The following is a 16,436-nucleotide window of genomic DNA, read 5'->3' as shown; positions in this document are numbered from 1 at the left end:
AAGCACCGTTGCCTTCATACCTCCTGTAGAATAAATTTATTATATTTTCTTTGATCTGATTATATTTAACTTTCTACCTCCAGTCATCATCAATGAAAAGTGCCATAAAGCTAGTTACAGGATGCAATTGCCAGGAAATTTTAGCAGCACTGTTTTTAGCAACAGTTGTGAGAAATACATTCAAATGCTGATGTTCCTTTTTCTACCATTTAGCAATATTTCATTTTGTTGATTCTGACGGATGGGGTCATCACAGACATGGCTGACACACGTGAAGCCATCGTCCATGCCTCTCACCTCCCCATGTCGGTCATCATTGTTGGAGTCGGAAATGCTGATTTCAGTGACATGCAGATGCTTGATGGGGATGATGGCATCCTGCGGTCTCCCAAGGGAGAACCAGTTCTACGAGACATTGTTCAATTTGTGCCATTCAGAAACTTCAAACATGTAAGATTTGTTTTAACCATACTTTTTTTGATAAAACATTATTTTTTAGTTCAGGGATTTCACCCATAAATATTATACCTATCACAATAATATTCACACATAATTCAGGTAGAAATTTAAGGATGATTTTACTGAAGTGTATGATAAATGGTTGTTTCTTTGAATATAGCCCACCAGCAAACAACTGACAAATCAGTTAAATATAGATTATGTGCATTTACATAATAATACTTGTTTAATAAAGTTCATTTATAATTTTCTTAAAAGGTCACAATATTAGAATATGGAAGCATAAGCAATGAAAATATTATAGAATGACAATTAATATGTGGAAAAGGGAGATGTAACGCTTGATCAAGGTATTACAGAATTACAGCCTGGCAATGGAGGACACTACTATTGTCACAACAAGATAAAACATGTGCTAGTTAACATAACAATATAACAAACACAAAACAAAAATCATCATTCAGACTTTTAAAAAATCAATCTATTTTGATACTATTAAGTCTAGTACAAAATAATAGCACCCTGATACCAATTCAGGAACCAATTCTTCTCCTCTAAAAGAAAATTAAACAGAAAAAAACACAAAATATCCTGCACACTGATCAGCTTCTTGATCTTATCAATTTACTTGTTACTCATAAAAATTAATGCCAATTGCGTATTTTATCATCTTGCCACAATGAGATTAGCCCACTCTACTTGGTGCAATGGAAGGAGTTTACTGAGGACCCCGTCAATTACGGAATTTCAGCCGGTGAGATGAATAGGACAGGGTTTTTCACTGTAGCCCGCACCCTTGCACTGTGGCATGCATAGATAGATAGATAGATAGATAGATAGATAGATAGATAGATAGATAGATAGATAGATAGATAGATAGATAGATAGATAGATAGATAGATAGATAGATAGATAGAGATAGAGATAGAGATAGAGATAGAGATAGATAGATAGATAGATAGATAGATAGATAGATAGATAGATAGATAGATAGATAGATAGATAGATAGATAGAGTGAGTGAGTGAGTGAGTGAGTGAGTGAGTGAGTGAGTGAGTGAGTGAGTGAGTGAGTGAGTTACAACCCCCAGTATTCCCAAATATGGGAGAAGGTTCACTGCTTCCATTCTCTGTCCATCGGCTCGTCATAAGAGACCATCCAGATAGAAACCCAATATTTTTACTGTTGCCAAATACAACACACACACACACACACACACATATACACATACATACATACATACATACATACATACATACATACATACATACATACATACACATACATATACCAGTGGTGGGTTGCAAGCTGTACACCCTGGTATGAGTGTACCAGTGCCTGCTGGGAGCACCGGGTACCATTCTGGTACAGTGCTCCAGAGGGCCCACCCGCCCGCCCACCATCCTTACCTGTATTTGAGCTCTTTGGCGCTTCCGCACACGTGCATGGAGTATACGCGCCTGTGCAACACTCCACCGAGCAGCTGGAGTGTCATGGAGGCATCGTGGAGCTTTGCAAGAGTAAGGAGGCATGCAGGCGCTGCAACCAAGTGTGCGCACGCTGCACGCGTTCTTGTGGTGGCTGCTGGGCCCCGTTGCACTGTACCGGTTGCAACGTGATCCGGAACCCACCACTGACATATACATATACATATGCCATACTCACACTCACACACACACAAACACATATATGTCTTAGATGTGAAATGCATGGCATATTGATTTAATGAAGAAAATCTGTAAATATACATTCGTGTAAATATACAGAATCGTGTTTGTGTGTGTCTGCATATCTGTGTCTACATGTTTGTATTCACAAATTCATTTTGAATTTGTTGTCCATTGCAGCTAGGAATCTCAAATAAGGCCAAGAATGTAAGTTTGTGTTGTAGCCACCCGGGCGCTAGATCAGCCCCTGCAAAGTCCTCGTCTACCAAAGAGCCTGGCTGAGACCTTGCTCACCACCCGCTGAAACACCCAAACTCCCAGTGACAGAGGGAGGGCAGGAGCTACTAAGCAGGTGACTAAACTAAGTGCCTGAAAGACCCCATCCCATCATCTGGAGTCCAGACACCTCAGCAGGCAGTGAGTGAGGCCTCGGCTGGGCTCCTTGGCAGATGAGGACTTTGCAAGGGTCCGATCCTTACATTATCCACCTTATTTGATATTCCTAGCTTCAATGGACAGCAAAGCTAGGATTTATGTCCACCTGCATTGATCCAGCAGACAAAACAGGAAAGGGGTTCAGAGAGAAGCAGTCCAGTTGCCAAGGTACTCTCTCCACATGCTGCTGTTGTGAAAATGGGAAGCCAGCAAACCAGAGAGCTTTTTCCCATCTTCCCAGGAGCATGGGACTTTTCGCAAAAAGGCCCCGAGCTCCTCTGGGACTTTTCCCGAAAAGGCCCTGAGCTCCTCTGAGGCCAGTTGCCAAGTTGCCTCGCTCCATGCTTCCCCCCTTGGGCACCTTAGAGCTGCCTTGGGGTTTTGCCTGCACAGATGTTGCTTGTTTGGAGGAGCTAGGGGGGAGGTTAGAGGAGTGCCAAGATGCCGAAACGGCCTTCAGTCTGGCCAGATGGAAAAGTGCGAGAGGGCAACTCTCTTTGGTGCAGCATAAGGAGGGAAGGGGAAATAGGTTGTCAATAGGCCCTTACTCTCAGCCAAAGTATGAGTCGAGCAGTGCAGCAAAGAGAGGCGGGTGAGGGGAGGAGTGGCTGGGAGGGAAGAGTCGAAGCTTTAGCCAGTTCGCCGAACTGAACAATTAGCTACCTGTTCTAGTGAACTAGTGAGAACTGACTGAATTCCACCACTGCATGTAATGTATAATACCACACAAAATGTACACTATATAAAAAAAGAGAAATTTATTTCTCCTCCGAGGAGGAGGAGAGGTAGACATTATGTTAAATCTTATACTTAAGGACATAATATAATGTAATATCAATATTTATGTATTCTAAGAGCTTAAGGAATACTGGACTGTATACATCATTCTAAGGATGAATTCAGTCAATAAGATTATTCTCCTCTTTGTAATCTGCTATGTATAATGGGAAGACCTGCTATGGAGACTCTCTCTTACTGAGGATCCTGATTTTTCTTTATTTGTTGTTTGCATGATGGCACTTCATGGGCATAAGCAGATTCTCACCTTCAACAAATTGTGAGGATGGGCAGAGGGTGGTAATAGGAGATTATTTTCCCCTTCTTCGGTTGATGCCTCTATTTCATTGTTTTCAGTCAAATTTGCATTTACTCACTTGCAATGATATCTTCCTCTATTAATATGGGGAATAAATGGGGAACTCATCAAATTTGCAGATGACACCAAGCTGGCAGGAATAGCCAACACTCCAGAAGACAGGCTTAAGATACAGAAGGATCTTGACAAACTTGAACATTGCACACTATATAACAAAATGAAATTCAATGGTGAAAAGAGTAAGGTTCTACATTTAGGCAAGAAAAATGAAATGCACAGGTACAGTATAGGTAGTACCTTGCTCAATAGTAGTAACTGTGAGAGGGATCTTGGAGTCCTAATGGACAACCATTTAAATATGAGCCAGCAGTATGCAGCAGCTGCCAAAAAAGCCAACACAGTTCTAGGCCACATAAACAAAGGGATAGAATCAAGATCACGTGAAGTGTTAATACCACTTTATAAGGCCTTGGTAAGGCCACACTTGGAATACTGCATTCAGTTTTGGTTGCCACAATGTAGAAAAGATGAGGAGACTCTAGAAAGAGTGCAGAGAAGAGCAACAAAGATGATATGGGGACTGGAGACTAAAACATATGAAGAACGGTTTCAGGAACTGGGTATGTCTAGTTTAATGAAAAGAAGGACTAGGGGAGACATGATAGCAGTGTTCCAATATCTCAGGGGCTGCCACAAAGAAGAGGGAGTAAAACTATTCTCCAAGGCACCTGAGGGTAGAATAAGAAGCAATGGGTGGCAACTAATCAAGGAGAGAAGCAACTTGGAACTGAGGAGAATTTTCCTGACAGTTAGAACAATTAATCAGTGGAACAGCTTGCCTCCAGAAGTTGTGAATGCCCCAACACTGGAAGTCTTTAAGAAGATGTTGGATAGCCATTTGTCTGAAACAGTATAGGGTTTCTTGCCTAGGCAGAGGGTTGGACTAGAAGACCTCCAGGGTCCCTTCCAACTCTGCTATTGTATTGTATTGTAATATTTTTCAGGGTTTCCCAATCAAATTATTCAGAGGAAGAGAGCAGATTAATTTTCTTTCTAGGTAAATGCTGTTATAAGTATAGCATAGTTTTTTAGTATAGTATAAGTTTAGTATGGTTTTTTTTTTTAAAAAGTGATGACTAGATTTAAATAAAACATCTTTGATCAGGTAGTGCAGAATGGTTACTAAGAGACTGGCTTTGAATTGGGAAGTCAATTAATTCATCCCACCTCACAGGATTGCTATATGGATAAAATAATATCCTCCTTTCTACCCATGCACTATTTTGAGCTTATAAAAAAAGCTGAGATATAAACATAACTGCTATAGATGAGTTATGTACTCAGCACTGTCAGTTATAAAGAAATGTTGGCACAATTAGACTTGAAGTAACATACATTATTTTCTGCTATTTCTTGCAGGCATCCCCAGCTGCATTAGCAAAAAGTGTTTTGGCTGAAGTTCCAAATCAAGTGGTTGACTATTATAATGGGAAAACAATTAAACCAAAATGTATGTCAGAATATGAGTCTTCCAGGACACTAGCTCCATGAAATTTCCTACCTACTTGACAGAGTTCAGATACACTACTATTTACAACTATTGTATTTAAAATGAAAATAGCACGTTTTTGTGATTTTTACTTAAATTCCTCTCCCCATTTTCATTTTTGCATGTGTAGCCTAAAGGCTTACAAGTAAAGATTAAGCTACTATATTGTTGCAGACTTTTTATGGAAAAAAACCAATCAAAATTATTACTCTTTACATTACAGCATGTCATCTTGAAAAGTTATCTGTATCTGTTTTTTATACTGGTTTGTTGAAATTTTGCTAAATTTCTTATTATCTTTACACTGTAAAGCATTTTGAAAAATTTATTGGAAGTTGATAACCAAAATATCTTTGGGTTTATCTGCTATAAAAGGAAAAGTTTTTTTCAAAGTGACAGATGCATGAATTGTATTTGCATGTTCCAAAATAAAAACAACACAGTTTTGCAGTTGTTGTGTGTATTTCTTGCTACAAAGCTGTTCATTCAAATGTTTTCATAAAGTATTCCATTTTCAGATTATGACAATTCCTATTATCAAAACCTCTTCAAACTATTTCAGGAAATTATACTTGAAACATGAATCTAAGATATGTATAACAAGCATGATAATTGCTTACATATAAAAAATATGGCCAAACATAGCCAATAGTTAAGTATTAAGCTTTAAAATCTAATTTACAGAACATGCGGGGCTAATTTCCCAGAAACACTAAATCAAGCAACCAAGCAAATGTCCCAAAGGTGCTTTTTTTCCCCCAAAAGGCAACTGGACTTCCTTATTTTTATTTTTAAAAGTCTAACTTCTCATCCAAAAAGCTTCTTCAGCGCTGACTGGATGGTGAGGAATGGAAGGTTTTATACTTCTTGCAGGCAGCTGGTCATTTGCATTCTTTTAGTGAATCATTAAGGCCACCTGGAGTTTTATCTGTGTCATCAAGATCACCTGAATGGGTTGGAGCCTTCTTGGAACTGTTGAAAAGACTGTGTTGTAGACTTGAAATAGATGATGTCGTAAACCCCCCCCCCCTCTGTTGAGAGAGGGCTGTTCAATTCTGACATAGATTGCTTCTTTGACCCCTCTTTCAAACCAGCGGTCCTCTCTGTCCAAAAGGTAGACTTTGCTGTCTTGAAAGGAGTGGCCTTTATCTTTTAAATGCAGATGGACTGCTGAATCTAGTCCTGATGGGATTGTTCTCCTACGTTGTTCCATGTGTTTATGACGTAGTTGTTTTGTTTCCAATGCATTATACTGCATATACTACATTGCTCAGTTTGTGTCTGGGTGTTTTATCCTCGTAGGGGACAAATGTCTATGTTGGTGTATTGGGTTTGAAGTGTGCACGTATGTTATGTTGGCTGAAGATCCTCCTGAGCTTTTCTGATATTCCTATAAAATGACAATGTTGTTTTGTGTATTGTTCTCTTCATTCTCTGTTATGGAGAAATGCCTGTAGGTCTTGTTTGAAATTTGATGAAGGCCCACTTGGGATAGCCACATGTTCTGAGGGCTTCCTTGATATGTTTTAGTTCTTTTACTTTCCCATCTTCACTGATAGGTAGGCCTTCAGCTCTGTGGTGTAGGGTTCTGATGATTCCTATTTTGTGCTCCAGTGGCTGGTGGGAATCAAAACATGTCAGGGCTGCCTCTGTCCATTTCCTAGGAAAGAAAAATCCTTGGCTCCATAGATTTAGAGAAAAGTAGTTTCACTAGGAACAAACTGAAAGCAAGGAATTCCAGGCAAGCTCTGAGGCAAAGCACATGAAAACAGCAACTTGAAACAAACTGTACAATCCAATCTCGTTGTAGCTAGGCAACCAGGGGCTACTGCATACCAGAGCTAACAGAAATGGTCTTGGAGACATAGGTGAAATCCAGACCAGAGTTGTAAAGCTGAATGAAAAATTCTCTACCAATCCCTTCCCCCTTTTAAATGGCAGCAAACAGGAGGCTAGCTGATAAAAATGTAAATATAGATCTGGGCTGGGAGGGTGTTCTGTAAACTTCAATGTTAAGGCTTCTGTCTTCCTTAATGTGTACTATACAGTCCAGGAAAGCTAGACTATTTTCTTTAACATCCTCCCATGTGAATTTGACCTATCTGTCCACAGAGTTGATAGGTTTGGTGAATGCTTCAATTCCTGTGTTTTGATCTTGACCCAAGTGTCATCCACGTATATATGGGACAATGAGTAAAGATCAAGACACTCAGAAAAGGAAGGAGCTAGCAGAAGGAATATAGGAAAAGAGAGAACTGAGGAATCAGTGAAGAAAACGAGGAGACAATAATAAAAGTAACAATGACTGATTAATTAAACCGGGGGGGAAATGTTTTAAGAGGGTTAAAAAGAAAATTGGTGATGCAGGAAGATATTTTTGAAAGGGAGATAGAGGTTCAGGTAGTTATTTTGAAATAACTACCTGGGCAGTGGAAAAGGGTAGAGATGAGAGAAACACATAGATTGAATAGACAGGATATAGATGCAGATAGAGATATATATTGTTTTTCTTTGGTCAAAGCACCTGGTATGCCCAAATATGGGAGAAAGCTGCTTTGACCAAAGAAAAACACATAATCATCCCCCCCCCCCGGTTCAGCATATGAGGGAATGGAGCTTGTGGCTTAGAGGTTAATATAACTGCCTAATATGTGAAAACAGCTCAAGTTCGAATGATGAGAGTTAAATAGCTTGAAATACATCTATACTAGTCTCCCTTCATTTATTTATCAGCAAAAATTATATACACACACACACACACACACATGTTTTTGTAGATTTTCACAGGTATAGGTATGCTGGTCTTGTTGTATTTGGGTCTTTTCCCATGTAAGATTGAGATTGTCTTGGCAATGTTTCGGCGAGGTCTCACTCGCCATCTTCAGGCTGGTGTTTTCGGCTTAAAGCCGAAAACACATACACATACACACACACACACACACACACACACACACACATACATACGTGCGCGCGCACGCACACACATATAAGGAATGCGGTGGCTCAGATGCTGAGCTTGTCGATCAGAAAGGTCAGCAGTTTGGTGGTTTGAATCCCTAGTGCTGCATAACAAAGTGAGCTCCCATTATTTGTCCCAGCTTTTGCCAACCTAGCAGTTCGAAAGCACGTTAATATGCAGGTAGAAAAATAGGGACCACTCTGATGGGAAGGTAACAGTGTTCTGTGCACCTTCAGTGTTTAGTCATGCTGGCCATATGACCATGGAGACATCTTTGGACAGCACTGGCTCTTCGGCTTTGAACACAGATGAGCACCGCCTTCTAGAGTTGGGAATGACTAGCACATATGTGAGAGGGAAAGCTTTACCTTTACTTACTTTTATATAATTAAAAAAAGCAATAATAAAATGGGAAAACTAGAAAATGAATGATAGTATTATTAAGTACATTTAAATAATATTGTGGTTGGCATTGGAATAATATAATGAAACACTGAACAGTTAAACAATGAAAGAACATATCTTAATGTAAACATGTTTCACTATCAGAATTATATAGATTTGATGAATGTAAAGAATGTGATTAGAATAATTTTGTATGTTTAAATACTATTGTAATTGGTATTCGAATTCTGCATTGAAATATTGAATAATGAAATAATGGAGTGTATCTTAATACAAATAGATGCAAAGAGTGAAATATGGGAGGTAAGTTAAAAATGAGCAGGATGCAAAGCACCAAAATGGGCAAGAGAAAGAAAATGTAGTTTAATATAAGGGTGACATGACTGAAAGTCAGAATAGAGATAAAAATAAAAGAAAGGGGGAATATTAGTATACACATTTTTATATAACTAAAATAAAAACAATAACAAAAGGGAAGTTTAAAAACAGAATGGTGATATTATTATGTATGTTTAAACGATATGGTAATTGGCATTAGAACAATATATTGAAATATGGAATAGTTTAATAATGAAAGACTATTACTTAATATAAATGTGTATTATAACTAGAAATACATAATGAATATATGATGGATGTATGAATGTAACAACTATGATTAATATTACTAGTTTTATCTGTATTAGAATGCAATACCGCCACATTGTTCACACATTGATATGTATATGTAAAATAAAATAAAAATAAAAAGAATATATTCAAGAAGAATGTGTGTGTGTATTCAAGAAGAATATATTCACAAGAAATGGCCCAAAAAAGATTAATCCTCTATTCACACATTTCTATTATGTCACACAGAAGAAGAGAGTGTGAGACTAATATGTAATACATTAAATTCAAAACGTTCTTTGTCAAGAAGTAAGGAACTCCAGCTATTCTGCTAACCATAAAAACAAAAACAAAAATACCTTATATAGACCAATTTGAGTTACTCATCCCAGGGGACCAATATACACTATAGCTACTTTCAATGTCATAGGGAGGCCTTTCTGAACAGTGAGGAAAATTTCCAAGGAAAGTCAAATGGTAGCTGTTATCACATGTTACCAAATGGAAGTTGTTTACTATACCAGGGGTGGGTTTCAGAGGGTATGCCCCAGTATGTGCGTATCTGTTCCTTAAATTTAGCATGTCTTCCGGTACCCATTTTTCTGGAACACCCCCTCCCATTGCCTGCCCCTTTGCTTGCTCCACCCACCCACCCACCCAGTCGCCGCTCACTTGCCCCCTCTGTCCACTCCAGGCTTACCCCGTCAACAGCCACCTTGAAGAGACAACGTCTGCAGGGTTGCAGAGGTCCCTTCAACCAGTGGGCCACTTTCACGGTCCCAATTCCTGAAATCGCTTCCCAATAAAACACAAGGCTACGATCTGGGTGAAAATGGCTGATTCTGTGTCCACAGAACGCTCTTTTTATTTAGAAAAACAAGTTAATTACAGCGTCATCAGAGAGAAGCGTATCACATGGTACAAGTAAAAAGATCACAGCATTCTACAAAATAAACCAATCATAAATCACTTCATAGCGAAAGGGTGAGCAAAAGGAGAACAAAGGATTACAAATTTTATGGCATTTAGAGGGGGAAGAGAGGAGGTTGAGGCATGTGTGTGTGGGAGAAGTTGGTTCGCATCTTGTTTGTTACACTAAGCTGCATTTATGACCATCAAGCCGTAAAGATGTTTCTTAGTGTGAAGATAAATCATTCCTGTGTATTTGTGTTCCAGATAACAGAAACTGCCTTTCACACAAAACGTCCGGAATGAATTCTAACACTTTCTTATCTTAGGAATGTTTCTTTTGCATGTCAGCTAACTGGCCTTGGTAAATTTTCACTAGGCTTTTTCCTAGCTAACTCACCTAGCCAGTTATGGCGACATCTATTTCCTACACCACCTCATTACCAATAGGCAGTGGGAAATCCATGCAGAGGGAGGAAAACACATGCATTCCCCACCCCCTCCATTGGAAATGAGGCGACTGTCAGAGAGAAGATGGCAGTGTACGCCATGTGAGCTTGTAGCCGAAGAAGGAAAAAGGAGACCAGGACTTGGCTGTTGCACAACCCCACAGATGTGCACTGCCCTCTTTTCTCTGACAGCCGCCTGGTTAAAAAGCCTTCCCCCAAAGTGTTCTTCCCTGGGGGGCTCCGCAGAACATTCCAAGACTGATGCCACAACATCTGCCCTCTTTGGGGACAGGACCTCTTCAGAAGGACAAGGCCTCCATGGTCCCTCTTGCATTCCTCATCTTCCAGCCGCGGCCCCATGCCGTGGAAAGCATAGGTGCATGCACACCTGCACAATTACAGCCCAGAGCAGGACCAAAGCCCCTTTCCCAACTGGCCCATCCTCCCTTGGAGGGCTTTGGAGGGAAGCTTCTGCAGAAGCCTGGGCGAGTGAGAACACGTTCCCGCCGTTAAGAAGTCTCCAAGGCTTAATTGTATGGGGTGCATGCACGTGCCTATGTTTTCCACAGCGTGGAGCTGCAGCAAGGCTCTGTGTGGCCAGCGATGACTCTGGAGCCCATCCGTGTGGCGTTCCTCGTCTTCCTGGATGGGCTCTGAGTTATCGGCAGCTGCGCAGAGCCTCTCTGCAGCTCCGAAGAGGGCAGATGTGGTGGCATCAGTCTTGGGATGTTCTGCGGAGCCCCCCAGGGAAAAATGCTGCTGCCAGGTACTTTTAACCATATATTTGGGTCCTATGACTATAGAATGCTGCAAAAAAACATAAATGCAGGCCAGTTGTTGAGTGTTTCAAATGTGATTGGAACACTCAACAAGGTGACCACAGTATGTGTGTGTCTGTGTGTGTCTGTATGTGAGTGTGAGTGAAAGAGACAAGCAGACAGACAGAGGCACAGAGAGAGAGACAGAGAGACAGAGAGGTGGGGAGGGACTCAGAGAGAGATGGACAGACACAGAGAGAGAGAGACAGAGAGGGGGGGGAGGGAGGAAGGGAGGGAGAGACAGACAGAGAGACACACACAGAGAGAGACACTTAGAGTGAGTGATTAAGTGAGTGAGTGAGAGACAGACAGACACACACACACATCCACACACAGAGTGACAGAGAGAGAGGAAGGGAGGGGAGAGAGACAGAGACACACAGAGACGGAGAGGGAGAGAGGGAGAGTCAGAGAGAGAGACAGAGACAGATACAGAGTGAGTGAGACACAGACAGACAGACACACACAGAGTAACAGATGGGGAAGGGAGGAGAGAGAGACAGATACAGAGGGAGAGACACACACAGAGAGAGAGAGACAGACAGAAAGAAAGAAAAAGAGAAAAAATGAAAAAGAAAGAAAGAAAAAATGAAAAAGAAAGAAAGAAAAAAGTGGAAGAGAGAGATGAAAGAAAGAAAAGAAAAGAAAGAAAGAAAGAAAGAAAGAAAGAAAGAAAGAAAGAAAGAAAGAAAGAAAGAAAGAAAGAAAAAGAAAGAGAACTTATGACCACAATTGAGCCCAAAATTTTGGTTGCTAAGCAAGAGCATTGTTAAATGAGTTTCATATTTTCCAAGTTGGCCACGCCCACCCAGTCACATGACCGCCGAGCCACTCCCACAAAACAGGGAGTGAGGAAAACAGGGAGGGAGGAAGGGAGGGAGAGACAGACAGAGAGACACACACAGAGAGAGACACTTAGAGTGAGTGATTAAGTGAGTGAGTGAGAGACAGACAGACACACACACACACACACATCCACACACAGAGTGACAGAGAGAGAGGAAGGGAGGGGAGAGAGACAGAGACACACAGAGACGGAGAGGGAGAGAGGGAGAGTCAAAGAGAGAGACAGAGACAGAGACAGATACAGAGTGAGTGAGACACAGACAGACACACACACACAGAATAACAGATGGGGGAGGGAGGAGAGAGAGACAGATACAGAGGGAGAGACACACAGAGAGAGAGAGAGACAGACAGAAAGAAAGAAAAAGAGAAAAAATGAAAAAGAAAGAAAGAAAAAATGAAAAAGAAAGAAAGAAAAAAGTGGAAGAGAGAGATAAAAGAAAGAAAAGAAAGAAAGAAAGAAAGAAAGAAAGAAAGAAAAAGAAAGAGAACTTATGACCACAATTGAGCCCAAAATTTTGGTTGCTAAGCAAGAGCATTGTTAAATGAGTTTCATATTTTCCAAGTTGGCCATGCCCACCCAGTCACATGACCGCCGAGCCACTCCCACAAAACAGGCCACACCTACAAAATAGGTTCTAAAATTTTTTGAAGCCCACCACTGTACCATACGCACAATAAAATATGTCCCAGAAATAAGTAATTTAAAAGATGATGTGTTATGATGTACTCAGAGTACAATGGAATGTGGCAAACCAGATTTAGAAATCTGAATTGAAATGTATGATAGTAGAATAACTCTATCAGAAATACCTGTATATGAAAAATGTGGGTGAGAGAATGGTTCAATGTATGTAAACTACATACACACACACACACAGAGAGAGAGAGAGAGAGAGAGAGAGAGAGAGAGAGAGAGAGAGAGAGAGAGAGAGAGAGAGAGAGAGAGAGAGAGAGAGAGAGAGAGAGAGAGAGAGAGAAACAGAAAGAGAAAGAGAAAGAGAAAGAGAAAGAGAAAGAGAAACAGAGAGAGATTTTTTTTCTTTTACATTTTTCTTGCAAGGTTTCTTCTACTTAAGGCAACTCAGTCATTAAGAGCTGGGTCAAATTTCCTGGAGTCTTGGAAGAAAATCTATCAGCCTCCAAAATAAATATTTCCATCATTAGAGTTGTCTCTTATTAACAAGTTAATCGATACAGAAGCTTTCATGTCCAATTCAGAAGAAATTGACCAAATTGATTTTATTGGTAAAGATGCAAAATTTATAATAAGAGGCAGTAAGCTAAAATAATGGCAACAGGTAGCAATTTAGTGTCAGTGTTTCAAGTAATGCACCCATAGAAAGCAGAATTCCGAGGCAGGTAGATTTCTCAAAGAACAATTTATTGGATAAATCATATTGGCATAACTGTGAAAACCAACACTGAAAGTTCCCACAGTTTTCACCTAATTAAAGACGTTAAATTTTCCCCTTCCCCCAAGTTACCAGTCACATTGTCCAATAGAGACAGCTCCTGTTGGAATGCCGTTGGTTCCCATAGGAAAACTTTTTGTTTTGATTATAAACCAGGGGTGAAATTCAGCAGGTTCTGGAGAATCGGTAGTGGAAATTTTGAATAGTTCGGAGAACCGCCAAATACCACCTTTGGCTGGCCCCAGAGTGGGGTGGGAATGGAGATTTTGCAATATCCTTCCCCTGCCACATCCATCAAGCCACATCCACAGAACCGGTAGTAAAAAATTTGAATTAACCCACTGCTATAAAACCCTTCTATCTATTTTCTTCCCATCCTGTCCCATCTTCTCCTGAAGCCTCAAAGATTACCTCAGCCAGGTTCGCTTCAGGGTTGACATAAATGGGTGTCAAACTCATGTTGTTATGGCATTGTCATATGATGTATTAGGACTTTTCCCCCCCTTTGCTAAATTGGGTGGGGGCGGGGCCAGCACGTAGGAACACCTAGGTCACATATTTGACACCCCTGACACAAAGTGTTCATATACAAAGCAAAAGCTATCAGATATAATGGTTTCTACTTTATACTTTACCATCCATTTCTGGTTTAAGGAGTGAGAGAAGATTATTTTGCAATGCATTAAGATAAAACACATTTCTGTTTACATCTTAACTGGACAATTTTTATATTAACTGGTTATTAATTTAATGCAAATATAAAAATGAATGGTGAAATCTTCCTGCCCTGTTTCTTTTTTATGGATCCCTCTCCAAAGGAAACCTATACCATTCTGACATTTTCCTTGTTGTTTTTACACTTTCCAAGCTTCAGTTTAAGAACCAAGGGAGCAGTTTCCATACTAAATGAGCTTAAAGCAAATGCTTCTCCTGCTAGGAGAAGTGGTCATGGTCAAGCCGGATTTTCCTATAGGCTAACTAGGCTTCAGCCTAGGGCCTCAAGATCAAGAGGGGCCTACATTCAAATTGTTAGCAAAATTAAAATTACACTATTCTAAAAACAGTAAACACTAAAACACTGAACCGAAAATAAGGAGAAATTCTACGCATATGACTAATAAACAAACATAAAAATGTATTGGTTAAGATAGTTCCAGCGCTGCGGCAGTTGGGGAGACTGCCCACGTTCCCGGACTGGCCGTCGGGCGAGAGGCGCAGCCGCTCCCAGTAGCTGCCCTGTCGACGCGGAGCCCACCAGCGGCCAGGCAGGTGAGGGCAAGGGGGCCAAGCCGGGCAGCTGAGCGCAGCAGGGGAGGCGGCTGGCCTCGCTGCCTTTGCCGCAGAGCAGAGCCGCCCTCCGTCGGAAGGCCAGCTATATATATTGATATATATTGATATATATCACAGTAATGATGTATTTTATTGTCTCTCATGTAATTTATAAACTTAAAAATGGGAGGTGAAAGGGCCTCATAAGTGGAATAGCCTAGGGCCTCTTTTCATCTAAATCCGGCCCTCATGACTCATGGTGATGGCCAGTATTAATTATCATCAGAGTATAAAAACAGTTTACAGTCTCATTTGGTCAGTCCTGCCACTTCAGAAAACAAGGGAGGCAAATAATGTAGTTGGATATCAGAACATCTCTGAGCTTTTTTCATTCCAACTTAAGCCATCCTTTCTCTTTGCCATTTTTTAAAAATAGTGCTTGAAACAATATTTTTCAGTCTGGAGTTTTTGCATCTTGCCTGTGTTCAGTACCAGATGTTTCCTTAACAGCTTCTAGATAGCTTTTCCAAGGTAATCGCCAGGGTTTCCTACACATTTTTAGCTCAGAGGCATCTGGAGAAAAGAAGTCAAGGAGGACAGCCATATTGAACTTAATTTTTATAAATAGAGAACAAGTGATAGAGGGAGTTAAAATTGCAAGAACCTTGGGTGACAGTGATCATGTCATACTAGAATTCAACATAACACAAATACAAGCAATAGAACATAATGATACCAAAGTCTTAGATTTTAAAAGAGCTGATTTTAATAAACTCAGAGAGACCTTGGATGAAGATTTGTTGGATGAAAATCCTAAAGGGGATGTATGTGAGTGTGTGCGTGTGCGTGTGCGTGTGCGTGTGCGTGTGCGTGTGGAATCCTCTACTGACAACAGCTGGATTTCACTCTCTTCATGTTCTCTATAGATGCCTCCCCCCCCAGCCTGCTGCTAGCTTATAAAAGCTGTTACCGGCAGGATCCAAGAAAGCAAGGGGAGAGAACCGAAGTGTGGGACCTTTTATGAGAGGAAAGAGGAGCCGAGCAGTTAGCAAAGATGTACACATTTTCCCCTTTCTGTCCTTTCCCTTTTGTATTGGTAGAAGGGGCCCTTACCTCTGTGTAAGCAAACAGAAGTGCTTCTGGAGTCTCCTGAGTCCAAAATCTGTGAGTAAGGGGAAAGTTGGTGATAGGAGGTGTCCATACTCACTGTAGGGAGCAGTAGAGTCCTTCCAGACCTTTTTTTTGTTTGCTTTGGATCTGAAAACTGCAGACAGAAGAATCCCTACAGGAGGTGTCCACACACTGATAGGGACCAGAGTCCTTCGGATCCCTTTTTTGGGTCCAAAAACTGCTTGCAGGGCAGTTGTCTCACTAGGAGGCTCAGTTTGCCAGGACCCGGCAGAGCCAAATTGAATCTCTACATAAGAGGGGAAACATGGAATGCTCTTGCTTGAGGGTCATGGTAGGCTCCCCAATGAAATACTTGCTTGATGCCTGGAATAAAACGAGGTTGCCTGTCCAGGTGGGCATAACAAAGAAAAAAAGCACAGAG

General features: G+C 40.8%; 1 protein-coding gene across 5 annotated transcripts in view; it reads left to right on the top strand.

The window, feature by feature from the left end:
• Nucleotides 1-5,657, top strand: part of CPNE4 (copine 4) — a 369,631-nt gene extending 363,974 nt beyond the window's left edge. For all 5 annotated transcript variants that reach the window (XM_087712948.1, XM_087712945.1, XM_087712946.1 and 2 more), the window contains 2 exons: nucleotides 214-450; nucleotides 5,076-5,657. In XM_087712948.1, coding sequence (XP_087569074.1) covers nucleotides 214-450; nucleotides 5,076-5,207 — 369 coding nt within the window. In that variant the 3' untranslated portion in view covers nucleotides 5,208-5,657. The remainder of the gene's footprint in view (nucleotides 1-213; nucleotides 451-5,075) is intronic.
• The last annotated feature ends 10,779 nt before the right edge of the window (nucleotides 5,658-16,436 follow it).

This window comes from Thamnophis sirtalis, unplaced genomic scaffold, assembly GCF_051295495.1.
Source record: "Thamnophis sirtalis isolate CommonGarterSnake01/CBP01778 unplaced genomic scaffold, rThaSir2_p1.2 scaffold_4, whole genome shotgun sequence".
In the NCBI taxonomy this organism is placed as follows: Eukaryota; Metazoa; Chordata; class Lepidosauria; order Squamata; family Natricidae; genus Thamnophis; species Thamnophis sirtalis.
This window is presented reverse-complemented; position numbering and strand designations above follow the sequence as displayed.